The sequence below is a fragment of the Marmota flaviventris genome, chromosome 2, assembly GCF_047511675.1.
Source record: "Marmota flaviventris isolate mMarFla1 chromosome 2, mMarFla1.hap1, whole genome shotgun sequence".
Taxonomy (NCBI): Eukaryota; Metazoa; Chordata; class Mammalia; order Rodentia; family Sciuridae; genus Marmota; species Marmota flaviventris.
In genome coordinates, this window is record NC_092499.1 from 12,471,441 (window position 1) to 12,489,991 (window position 18,551).

An 18,551-nucleotide genomic window follows, 5' to 3' on the forward strand; every position below is an offset into this window, starting at 1 on the left:
TTAGAAAACTATTGTTAAGTATCAGGTTGCTTGTCACTCTGCAATCAGCTTCTCTCAACAAGGATTCTGTAATCTGAACCTGTAATATGCTGAGACATTTATTGTATATAATGAATTACTGTCTTTCTCATGCATCTAGCATGGTACTAGTTATATACCATCTTGCAGAGAATTGAGAAGTCATTTTGTTCTTGTTTTGTGATTCAAATGAACAAGGCTCATTTATAAAGATGAAAGGAGTTATAGAGATGGATGATGATGATGATGTTTGCACATCTGACTGTATTGAATACCACTGAACTAAACACTTATAACATTAAATTTACCACTCTATTTTTATGTATTTTACCATAATTTAATTATTTAATTTTGGTACTAGGGATTGAACCCAGAGGCCCTCTACCACTGAGCCACATCCCTAGTCATCTTTTTAAATTTTTTAACAGAGTCTCAGTAAGTTGCTCAGCGTCTCACTAACTGGCCTTGAGATTGTCATCCTCCTGCTTTAGTCTCCTGAATTACCGGGATTATAAATGGGTGCTACTGTGCCTAGCTTACCACAATTTTAAGAATTGAAAAATAAAAATAAAGCCTAGTTTGAAAAGGATACACATTCTAACAAGGGGGCCTGGGACCCTGAGACTACCTACACTCTTCAAGGTAGACAAAGAAACTTAAGAGCAATATTTAAAACAAGCAGTAGAGGCAGACAACCAGGGTGGTTTGGCAAGGAAGTAAAAGAGAAACTTGTTGTCCTACACAGACTGCTTTTTATGCAGTGGCATTAGGCAAGAGCAGCCAGGAGGCAATCTCAAGTAGGTAGGAGGGCCTCAACTATAGCTCTATGCCTGGCATTTTAGGACCAGATTTAACTTCACTTGATTTCCATGTATATGTCACAAATTGAATTTGAATTTATTTTTGTTTCCCTCAACGCCCTGGTATTCTTCTAAAGGAATAAAAAAAGTATAATTTCTCCAGGAAAGGAGCATCTAGAAGAAAATAGCAGTTGGATAAAGGGATATTGAAAATTTTAGAAGAAAAAAGTAAATAGAGAAATAATGATTAGCATAACAGAGACAGGGGCCTGTGATTTTAGAGCTTAAGGGGGCTACTCCAGAGAAGGGAGGCCATTCATCCACAGAACTCTGGAATGACCTAGACCAGTTGGTATTAAGTACTCTGGAAAGAAGAGAGAAGCAAAGTGAATAACTAAAGATAGGGATTCAGATTTAAGTCTCAGTATGGAGTGTTTGGGCCCTTTCCTGCACCCTGGAATTCATCTTTGTATTATGCTATTAGAAAGGGATGCAGTTTTGCAATGCTCTATATATTGAGCTGAGTATCCTCTTTTTTTTTGGTACCAGGGATTGAACTCAGGGGCACTTGACCACTGAGCCACATTCCCAGCCCTATTTTGTATTTTATTTAGAGACAGGGTCTCACTGAGTTGCTTAGCACCTCCATTTTGCTGAAGCTGGCATTGAACTTGTGATCTTCCTGCCTCAGCCTCCTGAGCCGCTCTGATTATAGCCTCCCAAGCCACTGGGATTGCATGTGTGCACCACCGCACCTGGCGAGTAGACTATATTAAACAAGCCATTCCCCCTTAATTTGTGCTACCCTTAAAGTTCCTGTGTGTACATAAATTCTATATATAGGTCAGTACTCATTCTTTTGTTTTGTTCCAATAATCCATTTTCCTGTTTTTGTATTAATAACACTCTAACCAAGTGATAAACCCTTTTCTTCTCCCTCACTTACCCTATCAATTGCCCTCTCCAACCAAACATAAAAACAGACCTGAAATTCCCTAAAATTTCCAAACTTTGTAAAGAAATTGAGCTAGAGAGATTCTCAATTTGGAAATACCTGTAGAGGAGTATTGGAATGAGCCACAGGATTGAAACTGGGAATCATGTGAAAGCCTACAAACTAGATGGTAAGATCACCTACTCCTTTCCCCTGCTCTAGTACTAGCCAGGCAAGTATAAGAAGGAATTGGAGCTCTGGAATGATGAACAGCCCAAAAGTATAGATACTTATAGGTACTGATGTTTTTGGTTTCCACAATGAGATCAGACTCATTGCACATTGAAAACTCCAGTTTGCTTCTATTTGTTGTACAAGTAAGACTACAATCAGCAATCCTTCCTACACAGCAACGTTTCCAGTTATTTATTGTTTACTTGAACTTATATATATGAAAACCTGTCCAAGGTCACTAGACATTTGAGGAAAGCTAACTAATTGAGACAGATCAGAATAAAAATAACAAATTAATAGCAGAGACAGAATGGAGAAGAAAATTTCCATGGAATTAAAATTGTCCATATAAAAAACAACATTTAATGGAATCAGTGAGACATATGTGGGATGATATAAAAGTAAAAACATGGCTCAGGGTATAGTACAGTAGAGCACTTGCCTACTGTACACAAAACCGTTGGTTTCATCCCCAGCACTGCAAAATAAATATTGAATATAAAAAACAAAAAAGCAAAAACAGGAGCTCTTGGAAATAGCAGAATGAAAAGTAAAATTAACTGTAGAAAGTAACTAATAACAAAGATGGTCAAAAAGGGTGATTATGTAAGAAAACTAGAGTATTTATCTGGAAGATCTGACATCTTAGAAAATAGTAATTTTAGAATTTTACATACCAGAGAAGAACAAAGAAAAGATGATATCTAATAAGTAATGTAAGAATTATGGCCCAAACTTAAAGGAATTTCCATATGAAAAAGTTCCTTCCTTTTCAGAACACTAAGCCAAAAGAGATGATTCTAAAATTATAATAGGGGAAAAAATAGGTCTTATAATAGAGAAGTAGGAATCAGATGGTTTTAAACTTTATTGTAGCAGCTACTGAATACTACAATACACAGGTGTAGTGCCTTCAAAGAGCTGACGGAAAATTTTATATTTAGCTAAATCACCAATCAAGTGTAAGACTAAATAAGGACATTTTCAGTCATGCCTCAAAAAATCTATCTCCCCTGCTTCCATACTCAAGAAGCTACTGAGGATGTGTTCCACCAAAGAAAAGAGAGGTATGAGATCCAGAAAATTGGGGTCCAGCACAGGAGAGAAGCAAAGGGAAACCTTAGTATGAGCTGAGTAGTTGCTCTAGTGAATGTCCAATCCAGACTGGACTAGGAGGGTGAAAAGCTTCAGGAAGGAGGTGTCTGGGAGGAAATCTGAAACTCACATGTTTCAGCATTTAAGTATCACTGAAAGAGATTTTATGGATCTTTTGCATTCATGAAGAATTAGCATTAAATTCATAGACAAGCGAATGGTTAAGAGAAAATATCTCTAAGTAATTTAAAATTGCATGTGAAAGAAAATATAATTCTAGTATACAGCTTTAGAGCAATAAGCATTATTTAATCATGAACACAGAATAGTACTTTAGTAAAACTTATAATATGGAGGTAATATCTGAAGAAAAAGCCAAGGAACTGGCAGTAGTTGCCTCTGGGGAGGAAGACTAAGAGTGGAAGAGATACTGTAGATTTTCTTAGAACTTTAACAACCCACAGGCATAAGTACTACTGACCTCAGAACAAAATAGCTCAGAATTTATCAACATCTACATGAATATTTCAGTGCTGGACATTTTACAGAGGGGAATGTTTTTGGAGTGTTTAGTGCTATTAGACTTAAAATTATAAGAACATACAACTTTGATTCAAAATTAATTTTTTAATGAAGAAAAAAGATGTGACATCAGTGCCTGTTATAGACCCAGAGAGACCTAGAGAAGGCCACAGTCCTAAAGGACTGAAGAATTTATCATATCTATGAGGATTGTGAACAAATGAGATCATGTTTATAATCTTAGTTTACACAGGGCTTTTTCTTTTTTGGTCATTCTGACAGTATTGTGGGGCTCAGAGATTAATAACTAGTCTTTTCCCAGGCTTGTAAGGGATGAAGTTGTGACTCGAACCAGTTCTGGCTCCAATCTGAGGCCAGGAATTTGGGCATGGTTAGAGAAAGGGGCATTTGAGGACAGATCCCAGGGTTGAGGGTGGGAGGCTGTGGTCTCATCATAGAAATGAAATAGCAGACTACAGTAATGCTTGAGCATCAACTTGGAAGACTCTCAGTCCTGAGCCCAATTTTTCACTGAACTGTTTGGGGTGTGGGTAATGTAGGCCTTGGAAGGAGGTTTAAAAAACTACGAGGACAGGGACCTGTGTGGGTCACCACTCAGGCTGCTCCAGAACAGTTAGAGGACAGAGGGTTTTCTTCTGTTCTTTGCCATTCTCTTTTCTATTTGTGTATGAGTCTTGACTTGTTTGGCTGCCCAGCATTAGAACCTTCTTCCTAGTTTTGGAGAATTCTTCATGGCATAGGTCTTAATAGATGGCAGTGCCCACTTACCAGTGGAAAAGTCTAAAGGGCCAAAGATTTGCTTCCTAGTTCTCTGTGAATAGGGCTTCAACTTGTCAACTAGGCTTTTTGAAATAAGATCTAATGACAAAAGCAGACTATTATAGAGAATTATTTCTGGAAACAGAATGGGGCAGCAACATCTAGTGGAAAAAGAAGTCACATCACAACTGTGATGTGGTGCTGACATTCACTGTCCAGACAGAGCAGGAGTCCTTGTGGCCAGGGTGCCATGGTGACTCATTGGCCACGCTTGGCTTCCATTTGGTGGAGTCGCTACCTGGCAGCCCTCTGTCTATCTTATTTACTGGACCTTGTTTCCAGCTTTCCCAGCAATGTTGTGAGGGTTTTTGTGGGTGTTTTTTTTTTGTTTGTTTGTTTTTGTTTGTGTGTGTGCGCAGACTACACAAAAAACCTGATTGATAGCAATGCTTGTGTATAAAATTCCAAAATAAATGACTAGATTGGAAGAACCTTGCAAGAACTAGGTGATTGATCACTTTGACAATGACCTTCGCACACTCTGGTAAATAGTTTTGACATTGTGAAAACAATGAGGGTAACCTCTTATTGTTTTACAGGTTTTTGAGAAAAATGCCACACTGTAGAAGAACTGTAGATTTTCTTAGAACTTTAACAACCCTCAGCTATTTTGACCTCAGAACAAAATAGCTCAGAATTATCAACATCTACATGAATATTTCAGTGCTGGACATTTTACAGAAGACTTTAAACTTTTTCTGGATCAAAAATGCATTTTTAATCTTTGGAAGATGAAATTTATTTATAACTTTCATTCCAAAATGGACTGCATATTGCATTTGCCATATTTTTAATCATGAACATGATTACATTTTATTGAATTTAAAATCTGACAGAGAAGCAACTGAACAAAATGACCTAATTTTTCTTTAGCAATTTGGTCAGCTTCCAAGAGTGTGTGACTTGAAATAAATGCAAACTAGCAGACTCACTGTCCCCACTCACCCACCCATTACTCCCTCTTCTCCTCCTCCTCTCCATTGTTCCAGTGTTGACATTCTTTCTTCTGTGGCAGTTCAGTGGATTTGGCAGTTCATTTTACTTCTGTTTGTAATTGTTTCCTCTTCAGCAGATTAGTCTGAATGTACTTCCTAGAGAATAATGGAACTAAGCTAAAGACCATTATCAACAGATCAGAGTAGTAAATGCAGGTTTCAGTTAAACATACAACAGATTAAAATTAATTTTAGCTTCTTGAATGACAGTTAAGGGACTCTTGAGATTATATATCTGTAATCATAATGAAATAACATTTTAAAACAATTTTTATTTAAAGTCTGAGTTTTAAAGCATAGTACTTGATTGCATATTTTATTTTCAAACAAACCATTTTTTATAAACTCTCCCTCTGGGCTTTGTTTTTCTTTTTCCTGGAGTAGATTTGCCTTTTATTGCTAAATCTTCAAATTCTATCTAAACCTTTTAAGACCAAACTGACATGCTACTCACATACCTTGTTTCATCCTAGTCATTCCAAGTTAAAGATATTTTCTACTTCCTGACAACTTTCAAAACATTTATTTTTCTTAGTTTTTTTCAATTTTCTAACTTGTTTGCAATTACATATGCACCTGCTTCATTTACTCTGTCACCTAGTGTATTATTATGTTGTGTAATAAGAGGTGGTCATCTTTGAATCACCCAAGATCTTACACAGAGCTTTGCTCTTACTAGACTCATATTTTGAATTATTTTTAATACCTATGAAAACTGAGTAACCTTTTTACAAAAAAGAAAAAGGGGGACTTGAGAGTGTGGTTCAGTGGTGAAATGCTTTCCTAGTATGCACAAGACCTGGATTCGATACCCATTACTGCAAAAAAGGCAAGGGGTGTGTGTGTGTGTGTAATGCTTAGCCCTAGAAGTTGCAAACAAAATGAAAACACTTTAATTCCAATCCAGGAGATAAATTTGAAGTATTTAGAGACATAAATTTAAATATAGTCTAAACAATGTGTAACTGCCTTCTAACTCAGAATTTTAAGTTACATTTCAAATAAAATTGTCTCATCAGCTGTTTACTTGTCCATTGATATGAAGTAGAATATCAGTTGAATTTTAAATGACACTGTTTTGTTTGTTTTTGTTTGGATTGAATCCAGGACTTTGTGCATGCGAGGCAAGCATGCTACCAACAGAACTATATATTCAGCCCACCGCTGTTCATATTCGGAAGCCAAAATAGTTTAATCCAAGGTCAACCATAACCTTTTGCACTAGTTTACAATTTAGATTAAATAATTAATCATGCATCTAAAATTCAGAAATAAAAATGTATTTACAGTGATTATGACAATGATTTATATTCACAATAAGTAATATAACTCAGCATTAAAGTAACTTGGAAATTCTTACTCTAAATTACCTTTACTTGTTTAATTTATTATGGGAAAATAAAATTGTAAGAAGTCGCCATATTTGTTTCCTGTCTGTTGAAATGGAATGTTCATTCACCCCTGTTTATAAACATAAAAGACAATACATATAAATGAATAGTATGGCTTTTTATATGACTTTTTAAATGTAAATATATATCTTGTGTCTTATAGCCATAACAAGAAGTGTTTCTAAAATACGTACAGTTCACTTGTAGTAGAATCTGTTGTGTTTCTTCTTTTTTTGGTACCGGCAATTGAACTCGGGGGCACTCAACCACTGAGCCAGATCCCCAGCCTTATTTCATATTTTATTTAGAGACAGGGTCTCATTGAGTTGTTTAGGGCCTTGCTTTCGCTGAGGCTGGCTTTGAACTCAAGATCCTGCTGCCTCAGCCTCCCAAGCTGCTGGGATTACAGGTGTGCACCACTACGCCTGTCTGTGTTTCTTATTTTTATTTAAAATTATGTGGAATTTAGTTAGAAGTCTTTTCTCAACAGTAAGCAAACCTTTTCTCTGTGATAATGAAATTCCAAGGATTGCTAGAAGGAAAAGGTAAAATAGCAGGAGATTTGTAAATTTTTGATACCACATTTTATTTTGAATTCTTGAGAAACTGTCCTTCATTATACCTTGCACATATCACTATTTATATATAACTTTCAAATTAAAGTACAATAGTTAATTAACATTCGTTGATCAGAACTTTTGATGTCAGTCTTAAAATAAGACATAGAGTAAGCTAATTTTTATATTTAAGGTTACCATTTATTGAACATCATTGTTATGTTATTCCAGGGAAAAGAGAAATGAAACAAATAGGTTTTGAATTCCACGATGCACTTAGCTTCATGACAGGCACTTTACATATGTTGTTTCATTTCCTCTTCATTGCCCTGAGAAGCTTCGAAAATGGGTTTTCCATTTGTACAGGTTCTGAGATAAGTAATAGTGCTCCTATACAATGGTATTTTGTAAACATGAGCTTTGAAATTAGACCTGTGTTCCAATCCTGGCTCTGCCACACACTAACCGTATAAACTCCATCTGGGCTTCTCAATTTGAGCTAGTTTCCCTATAGATGTGCAGGCACTGACCACTGTTGTGGCTCACAGTGGGAGGGCCTTCTCACATGTGTTTTAAAAACCGACTTGTGTTAACAGTTCTGTAGGAGTTTTCTGTTGGTAAGAATTGTTTTCTTTGCACATATTTGACAGCACAATTCTAAGTATAAAAGTTCACCAGATTCAGACTCTTTAAACATTCAGCCTCAGCACTTACATGATTACAGTTTTGAGGAACATTCCAATTTTGATGGTAGAACATCATAAAAAATGGTCCATAGAGCATTCCCAAGGTAGCATAGGTATTATTTGGTATAAACTCCCACTCTACTTTAATTTGATGCACTTAGAGCCCCCTTTTCTCTTAGAGAAATGGCCTAATTGTCACCTTTCTTAAAGTCAGTTTATTTTGTAACTTGCCGTTGTCAAATTTTGACTACTCTTAGGCCTTCCAGTGCAGAGGACAAAAACTAATGGGAGTCCAAGATGCGGGTTATTTGATATTAAATAAAATAAGATTGGGGGAGTATACAAGTGACTAAGGTAGGAAAATGACAGAAGGAGGGGCTGGAGTTGTGGCTCAGTGGCAGAGCACTTGCCTAGCATGTGTGAGGCCCTGGGTTCTATCCTCAGCACCACATAAAAATAAAATAAAGCTGTTGTATCCAACTACAACTAAAAAAATAAATATTTGATTAAGAAAAAAGACAATGACCGAAGAAGGAAGACACTCTGGGCTTTTCAAACCCAGAATTATGGTACAAAGTTGAAGTTTCAGCTTTAAAATCAAATTCTGCTGTTATCCCCTAAAATATCCAAAGGATTCTGACCAAATGTAAGCAGTCTGTCTACTTTTGGCTTTGGAAGTGCTTAGAAGAAAGTATTTAAGACTCTAGATGAGTAATGATCTTACTTAACTATTACTGTGGGAAAGGCACTGGGCTGAACTTTTTTTTTTTTTAAGGGATACTTTATTTGGTCTTTATAGTGACCTATGTGGTAGCTGCTGTCTTCTTCCCATTTTAGAGATGAGGAAGCAATTGCCTACATTGTTTTCTCCCCAAGGCTACTTCTGTTGACCAAAAGATGGACTTGAAAGCAAAAATAACTAAATACCTACATACACTCAGGATCTGAGCTTCCACATACAACTTGTACTTTCAAAGGCTTTAGATTATATGTTTTATAACATTTATAAATAAACCATCCTCAACAGCTCTATGCCAAAACTTTAAATTTGAGTTAATTCATTTCAACAGCAATTTGTGCTTATTGTTGAAAAAAGTGGGAAATGATACAGAAATATGATATAAAGTGTATTTTCACCCATGACCACTGCTTTCCCCGGACTCTTATCAGTGATGCTCTGAACAGGGGTTTCCTTACAGATCTTTGTGTGTGCATGTTAGTATGTGTTTCACATACATATCTTGTTTTGTTTTATAAATAGCATCACAATATACATATCACTCTGTCTTCTCTTGTTCATAGTTAATAAATCTTGGAGAAATTTTTTGTTGGTACATTTAGAGCTTTTGGTTTTGTTTTGGTACCGTGGATTGAACCCAGGGACACTTTGCCAGTGAGCTACATCTCCAGCTCTTTTTATTTTTCATTTTGAAGCAGGGTCTCACTAAGTTGCTTAGGGCCTTACTGAGTTGATGAAGTTGTCTTTAAATTTTTCAGTCCTCCTACCTCAACCTCCCAAGTTACAGAGATTACAGGTGTGTGTTATGATGCCCAGCTAGAGTTTATTTTTAATAACTATATTAAGTTACTTTCTAAAAATTATAAGCAATAGATGCACTAGTGGCTGGATTCAGGCAGTAATGCAGAATATTTCACAACTCCTAATCTCCCTTCCAGTGATAAGTACTGTTAACAATACTACCTTTTTATCATTGTCTCCAAAGGACTGCTAAAACATTGAGTGATTATAAACTGTCCAGAAACTACATGATTTTACATTTTTTCATATATTTCAGGGTAATGACTATCAGGCTCTATTATTAAAATGATGTGGGTTAGTATGTCCCCCAAAAGGGGGATGACTTTGTTTTATTAAAAGACTTCAAGTTCTGTTGTAGTTCTTTGCACTAAAACATTTTTATTCACCTCATACTTAGTATTGATGTATATTAAAAACTGCTGATAATGTTTTACATCTCATAGTATTTAAAGGTAAATGTCCGCATATCTGAAAGTGGCAGTAGAAAACCAAAAATATGTAATGACAAATCCTATCTTTTTTGTGGGGGAGGGGTATTGGGGATTGAACTCAAGAGCACTTAACCACTGAACCACTTCCCCAGCCCTTTTTTTTGTATTTTATTTTGAGACAAGGTCTCACTGAGTTGCTTAGGGCCTCAGCCTCCCAAGCTGCTGGGATTATAGGCATGCACCACTGGGCCCAGAAAATCCCATCATTATTTATAACTACAATGCACCAATAAAAAATCTGGAGAGGAGAAAAAAATACATTTATACATTTAGATGTTTTTGTTTGTCTTTGTTTCTAAACATATTTCTCTTCAGCCTCAATAGAATTAGACCTTTACTACGGTGATTTTTTTTTAAGAATTTAACCTTTATTTTATTTGTTTTTTATGTAGTACTGAGGATTAAACCCAGTTCCTCACCTATACTAGGCAAGCACTCTACCATTGAGCTACAACCCCATCCCATGATTTGGTTTTAATATTAGGTTTCTACTCAGTTTTCCTTACTAATTGAAGTTTACTTCAAAGAGCAATGCTGGATTTTGAAACTGTGATCCATTACAATGATTCTAGAAAGTACATGAACATCACATTGTTTTTCTAAATCTATTAACATTTGAGCTTATATTTACTTATGAAAGGTTTAGAAATTTTCTTAAGCTAAACTATATGACTAAATAGTTTTGTTATCCTTATACCTCATTTTTTAGTAAATTGTTAGGTTTTTTTTTTTTTTTTTTTTTAATATAAACCTGAAGTCTTCACTGGTGTGAATACTACTTCTAAGCTATTTTTTAGATGAATTGGATTAAATAGAAGTAAATGAGACTGGGAGTATAGTTAGAGGTGGAGCGCTTGCCTAGGATACAAAAGGCCCTGGGTTCCATCCCCAGCACTGCCAAAAAGTGGGGGGTGGCTTGAGGGGGGAGATGGATGCAATGTTGTAAGTCTTATTATCATAACAGGCCTATAAACTTGAAGGAGGAGCTGCTGCGTGAATTTTCAAGCAAATAAAAGTAAAAATGGGACATTATTGAAGCAGAAAATATATAGCCTGTCAATTCATACAGGCCCCTTGGCATAGAATTACATTATGAATTCCTATATTTTATTTATTCTGCAACACTTACTTAGCTCTTACTCTGTGCTAGGCCCTGAGGTTAAAGTAATGGGTACAATAGTCCAGTGGCAAGTACCAGCCAGCAATTATAGCAGAAGTGCCCTAATGAAACAGGGTCCTAGATTCTAGGAGAGCACCTAGGAGGAAGAGGAGTCCCAGACCCAGTGTGGAGAGTAGGGATTGGAGAACATCTTCAGAAACTTCCCAGAGAAGCAAGACCTGGAGAAAGAATAGGATTTAAGTAAAGATTGAAGGTAAAAGGAGCAAGTCAGACAGAAGGAACAGCAGCTTTGAAGGCCTGAAGGGGAAGGCACTTTGGGCTGGGAAAAAAAAAATGAGGTTGCAAAGATAAGAGGGGTGGGTAAGAAGTGAGGCTACAGAGGCAAACAGGGCTAGATGATATAAAGAACTTTGTATGCCATGGTGAAATCATAAAGCCTCATCCTCCTGTGCATGGTGGTGCATGCCTATAATCTTAGCTATTCAGGAAGCTGAGGCAGAGGATTGAAAGTTTGAGGCCAACCTAGTCAACTTTGTGAGACCCTGTCTCAAAATAAAATTTTAAAAGAACTAGAGATGTAGCTCAGTGGTAGGGCACTTACCTAGGTTGTGCAGGCCCCATGTTCAATCCTATCTACAGCAAGCTGTGTCGCCTGATCACATTTGCATTTTCCGAAAGCTCTTTTGGCTACCAGATTTAGAAACTGTAAGAAAGGTTCTAGAAATCATGGGTTTAAAAAAGTGCATACAGGGCTGGGGTTGTGGCTCAGAGGTAGACCACTCGCCTAGCATGTGAGAGCACTAGGTTCGATCCTCAGAACCACATAAAAATAAACTAAAGATATTGTGTTCACCTCTAACTAAAAAATAATTATTTTTTCCAAAAAAAGGTGCATAAAATTCTGTAAGCAGATTAAAATCTATAAATTATAGGTCACTTTTTTTTTTTTCCTTTTTGTTTGGAATCACACTCAAGGCCTTGCTTGTGCCAGACAGGTGCTCTACTCCTGAGCTACATATCCAGCCCCTACTAATTCTTTAAAAAGTTTTATACTGTACTCACTTATTCAGAAGAATTTATTGAGTATCTGTTCCTTGCCAGCCACTGTGTTAAGCACCTTATTCACATTATTCTCTTTAGATATTATCCCACACATGAGCAAAGGATCTATAACCTAGTTTACAGCTAGGAAGCGTGTGAGTGCCCCTTCTGACTCTGGAGCTGCTCTCATTTGGGATTAGAGGGAATATGTCTCCAAGAGACGCATTGTTGTAAAGTCAGCACATGATCATGTAAGAGGTGACCATCCAGGAGACGTCCAGAGTTTTCTGAAAAGCATAATCATGGTTCTACCCCACTAAGTTCTAGACTTTTTCCTTTTTTATTAAAATAGAAATAAGACTACTAATTTACTATTTGTCACTAGTGGAATGGTGGTTTAAGAATAGTGATCATGCTACAGTTATCTTTATACCCAAGGTAAACCACCATCTTCTGTTTTTAGATACAGAGGTATAAATCTACTGAGCTTTTCACATACTGAGTAGAGTTTGTTGTGTGGTTTGTTTTGTTTTGTTTTTTTAATTTAGTACTTTGACAAATCTGCAACAGAGAAGTATATAATACGTTTAGGTTGTTAATATTTCAGTTCCCTTTATGGATCTTTAATTAGCTCTGCTCTTAGGAGACTATACTTCCTTCCTACCCTCATATTCCCCACAAATCCTGTGCTTGCTCTTGAATCAGAACATACCAGTATTGTTGGTGTCCTTAAATGCCATTTATATAATATTTCCCTTAAATTAAACATTAGTAAGTGCCATGTATGTGTTATAAAATGCTCAAAATAATCAAATGAGATATACAGTATCATCCACATTTTTCAGGTGAGCAAATAGGTGAAAACGTCACACATCTCACAGATAAAAGAAAATTAGAATTGAGTCTCTGGTCAATTCTAGTGTAGTGGTGTATCCTGTATTTAAGAATGTGTTCATTTTCAGGGTATTCAGGCCTCCTATAGGTCCTAGTTTCACATTTCTCTCTTACACACACACACACACACACACACACACACACCTTAACCCCACCCAATCCCACCCTCTCCTCCCCCATATAGCAAAGGATTTTTACATGCTGTCTACATACAGAGAACTTATACCCTCATGAGTATATTTCCCATTCATATGCTGCTCTCCCCCAGAGCACTCACTATAAACACTTAAAATGTCCTGCTTTATAAACACTAATTTATAAAGTAAAATAGAGGAATATCATTAAGTATCTTAAGGTTTGTTAAACTTGAGAGAGAGAGACTCTGTGTGTGTGTGTGTGTGTGTGTGTGTGTGTGTGTGTGTATTTATTTCAGTTTCGTGGTCTAAAGAGAAATTTTGACTCCTGTCAGTTTCCTGTGTGTTTTACCCTCTTCCTTTTCTGAGTTACCAAAGTTTTTCTCCAGAAGTTTTTAGCATCTTTTCCATCTTTGTCTGCTTTTCTCTCTTGTAGGGCTTGGCAACATATATAGGAATAAAGAATATAGCACTCAGTGCATATATTCATATTCTCATTCTCTCTCTCCATTTACAGGAATAAAGAATATAGCACTCAGTGCACATACTTTATCTCTCACTCACACACACACACACACACACACACACACACACATCATATTCTCTCTCTCTGTCTCTCTCTCACACACACACACACCACACACACACACCATGAATGTCAGTGATTGCCTCCTTCCTGTAAAAGGAAGTAATGTTCTCAGGATACAGAACCTTCTCATTTCCTTTCCAACATTTGCTTGGGTTTTGTGGTCAGTGGTTGATTTTACTGAGTGGTAAGGAAAGGAATTCTTGGCAACTTCCATAGCATGGTGGTGGTGGTTAATTTTTGGAATAGGTAATATCTTCACATAGGACAGAATTCAAAAAAAGTGAAGGTTCTTGCCCTTTCAACCTTGTCTCCCAGCTACTCAGTTCCTCTCCAGAGACAGTGTCACCAGTTTCTTGTATATCCTTCCAGATGGGCAATCCAGAGAGTGTACATGACTTTTAAACCACATTAAAGGGGAACACAAAATATTTAGGTGATAGCTACAATATGACCAATTACTTCTGGCATTTAGCTAATGCAAGAAAATCTCATAAGATTATAATAGGACCAGACCTTGGAAGATGCACTTCCGTGTGGCTAAATGTTACATTTTAAGACAATACCTTGATCATGCCTCTCTACCCAAAGGAACAATAAAATTCTGAGTATCAGCTACATGAGTATGAGCAATAAAACCCAGAAACACCCAATTTAACTCCCCACCATACTCTGATGCATACCTAAAATGTTGATAGCATTCTTACCTCTCTTTAGAGAAGTAAAATTAGATATTCTGCCGGGAGGAACAAAAATAGATGAAAGACACGGGGGTGCTTAAGGGCAGAGTAAGTGATAAGGCTTGTCTGACTACATATTGCTTAGGTGGTCATAAATGTACTGGAACAGGTAGACAAAGAGGAGGCCTTCAGTGGTCCCTGTGTTCTGGTATTCAGACTGTTATGTAATCCCCTCTTCCTATGTGTAATCTGTGATCAAAGGCAAAACTATGGGATGTCATTCCTATGATTAGATTATCTTATAGAACTCCATTTCAAAGCCAACTGGTGCTACAAACTCTTCCCCAGCTTGGTGAGATCTCATCTTTGGTGAGATGGCCGGATGAGAAAACCACAAGGTGAGAATTGGGCTTAGTCTACCGCCATAGAGAAAGAAGTCTGCCAACAGTCTGAATTAATTTGGAGAGGCGTATTCTTTTTATATATATATATTTATTTATTTATTTTAGTTGTTGATAGACCTTAATTTTATTCATTTATTTATGTGTGGTGCTGAGAATCAAAACCAGTACACATGTGAGGCAGGCACTGTACCACTGAGCCACAACCCCAGCCCCTGGAGGCATATTCTTTCCCAGTTGAGCCTTTAGGTGACATGCAAGCCCAGTTGACACCTTCATTGCACATGAACAAAACCCTGACTGAAGAGCCAGCCAGCTCGCCATGCCCAGGCTCCTCCACACAGAAAGTACAGGATGATAAAAGTGTTGTTTTAACCAACTAAGTTTATGGTAATTTTTACTCTGATAATATTTTCATAGGTCAGATCAGTTAATACCAACAATGTTTTATGGATTAATTAAATAATTAGAAGAAAACAAATTTATTGAAGCCTTATACAAGTACTTTGATTTTGAAGAGAAAATTTTATTTTTTTTCTAGGAGAGTGGGTTCAAACTATTTGAAACACTCCAGGTGACAGATTTATAATGCTGGTGGAATGTAGACAACTAGAATTGGTGAAGAGAACTAGATTTTATTATAAATATTCTTCTTCTTCAACAAACCATTTTTTGAAACTACATATTCTGTGGTCACTTCAACAGCTGCTACATGCGCGCACGCACGCACGCACGCACATTCTTCCTTTGCCTGGAATACCATTTCTTCCCATTTCTTTAAAAAGGTGTATTTTCAATGTCGCCTCAACTGAAAAGCTATAGTCACCACAGCCTTTTGTCTATCCCTCTTATGGCTTATTGCATAGAGGTGAAATCACCTACTTTCTTTTCTGCTTCTCCTAGAATTTTGTTAGCTTCCTGAGATCGAGAACAGTATTGTTTATATCATTGTATCTCCTGCATCTAATATAGAATCTGGCACATGGCTCAATAAATAAAGATTTTTAAATAAAAGCCTAGAAAATTAACCTGAAATCTAAGATTGAATGGACCATTAGTTTGAGTAAAACCCAGAGTAGCAATTTAAAATGACTTTCTTATTGACCATTGTCAGGAGTAGGGATTTTTTTATCTGTTCTATGTTAGTCTAGCTTTCCTTCTGAAAGTGAAATCTACTATAAGGATATCCATGTAGATAGTTAATTTCGGGAAATTCTTCCAGAGAATGGGAATGGAAGACTGGGAAGAATGAAATTAAATGAGAGAACCAATTCAGTTTTGCTCTGGACAGCTAAGCTTTATCCTACTGGAACCCTCTGAGGAGCCACATGGAATGTGCTTCAGAGTTGTCCACATGAGGAAAGAGAAAGCAATTATTCCCCCAGCCTCTGTGGAAAGTGTTTCTCATGGGGTGTTTACTTCCTTGCATCTCATGGTTTTCATATGTATGGGTGCCTGGTCAATTCCTAGGAGTGCCTATTCAAGGTGTCAGAATTTCCACACCTGAATATAGAAGTTACAAAAGTACAGTTGAGGCAAGGTCTTTTAGGATACTGGCTTTGAAACTGGCTTGCTGGGGGTGAAAAGCAGAGAAGACATGAGGTAAGCATGAAATGCCCAATTCAGTCTGCTTGAGTCACTCAAATTAGTTTGTGTACTCCATTAATCCAACTCATGTGGCCAGTCACAGCACAGCCAGAGACTTGCTTCAGGGAAATGGTGGAATTAGCCACATTCCAGCTGCCACATCTAGCTGGAAGCTCTAACTCATGATCTTACAACTATCAGAATTCAGTCAGGGAAGCTGAGCAACTACAACATATGGAATAAGGATTTGGAGCTTATACAGTTGCCAGAGAAGCTGAGGAAGTAAAGATCTGAAAGAGAGAGTGGCAAAGGACCAGATGAGTTGTGTACGTGAGAAGCCACACATGTCCAGCCTCCAAATTGGGACTGGGGAAAGGGACTCATGGAGATTGGCTGTTGTGTCAGTGGTACTGTATCCATGCATCTAGTGGTAGGCATGAGGATGGACTTGGGTGGGACATCTGGATGCAGAGAAGAAGCAAGGACAAGTCAGAATCCACTAGCACTTCTGTGACATGTGTCACCTAGCTATAGTAACTTTTAGAAGGTAATAGCTGCTTTCTTCTGCCTTCTAAGTCTCACATATTTCTTTTTATATTTTTTATTTTTATTTTTTATATTTTATATTTTTTTTATCCCTACAGGGATAGAGATTGTGAGAAATTATTCAGGTTAAAGCCAGTTGGAATACTATAAATCAGACCGATCACCCTATTGTCCCCCTTTACCAATACTTCAGCACATCTGGGTAGTCTACCAGGTAAGGTAACCCAGACTTTTATCCCAGGGGTGTCCAAGCTCTTGTTTCGTCATTAACACTTGCTACAGTTGCTGAGTCTTTGTTATCAGGCAAAGAAGCACCAGAAGATGCCCCTGAGTATCCCTTGGGTTCTGAATGAGCTCCTTCTTACTGCAGCACACTCAAGATGCACAACCACAAGTTGGCCTGCCAGTACATAGATGGTCTTAGAATTCTTTGGGTGTCTGTACTCCTACCTTCTAACACAGGAACTGTATTTTCTTAATCAGACAGCTATAAACCTCATCTGGATTGTTGGTTTGGATGTAGTGGGAAGAAGCAGGAGCAGATCTTGAAGAAGACAGGCATGATCTTTTCAGGGTCTCCAGACAAAAATATGCTGTTGTTTTCCAGCTGAGAGTTGGAGGAAGCTCCTTTTCCTAGACGAGAAAATTTGGGCAAATCTTGGGATGTAACAACATTTCAGGTCACTGAATCAAACATCCCCATTCTGGGTTTCTGTGTCCAAATATTCCTATCAGGACCCAGGTTTTATCATTGAAGACTTAGTGAGGCTTTCATTCAAATCTTCTTTGTAGCTCTGATGTCCTGCAAATTAAATCTTGAGCATGAGTTATGGCAGTGCACCATGCAGTGGCAGGAATAGGGTTTCTTTAAATACTGACCTCAAGGTCTCCAGACCTTGAAGAATGCCTAGGTTTAAGAGTTGGTTAAGCTGAGCCAATAGTTTTCTTTTTGCATGGCTTCTAAAGCTGTTCACTAAAGCCAGCCAGTATCAGGGACTTATGTGCACTAATGTTCTCATTCCATTTAAGTGCCACCATTTCTGCTGAGCTAATTCATCTTTCATTTACACATCATGTTAATCTGCTCCTAGTGAAAATCCTCCTGTTGTCCTTTGCTGCCAGCAGAGGTTATCACCTCCCTCACTTATAAGTGTATGGGTTGGGGGGGATCTAATTCTGGAATATCATTCAAGAATCTTGTTTTCTAGGGCCATTTCTAGCTATCTTTGGGTATTTCCTCTCATTCCTAATGATCCCTGATGCAAGCACAGCCCTACATCTGAGCTTGAATGCAGATCATGTATTTGGTAGGTTCTCCCAAGAAAGGGTGAAGCTGGGAAGGCAGGAGAGCAGTATATATATGAGTGGTTCCCTGAGCTGGTCATGCCTGGGAGGTCTGGGTTTAGACTCTTCAGAATTGTACCCCTAGGGAGAGGTGGAGGGGAGCATATATGTATCC

The 18,551-nt window shown here is 37.5% G+C and overlaps 1 protein-coding gene across 3 annotated transcripts in view; it reads left to right on the plus strand.

The window, feature by feature from the left end:
* The window catches only part of Btbd7 (BTB domain containing 7), a 113,236-nt gene that overhangs the window by 62,526 nt on the left and 32,159 nt on the right, over positions 1-18,551 (plus strand). Inside the window, exon 4 of one of the 3 annotated variants that reach the window (XM_071607582.1) lies at positions 4,983-6,893. The exons of the other annotated variants lie outside the window; for them this stretch is intronic. Coding sequence (XP_071463683.1) covers positions 4,983-4,990 — 8 coding nt within the window. The 3' untranslated portion in view covers positions 4,991-6,893. Of the gene's footprint in view, positions 1-4,982; positions 6,894-18,551 lie in introns of those variants that run through there. 3 annotated transcript variants of the gene reach the window in all.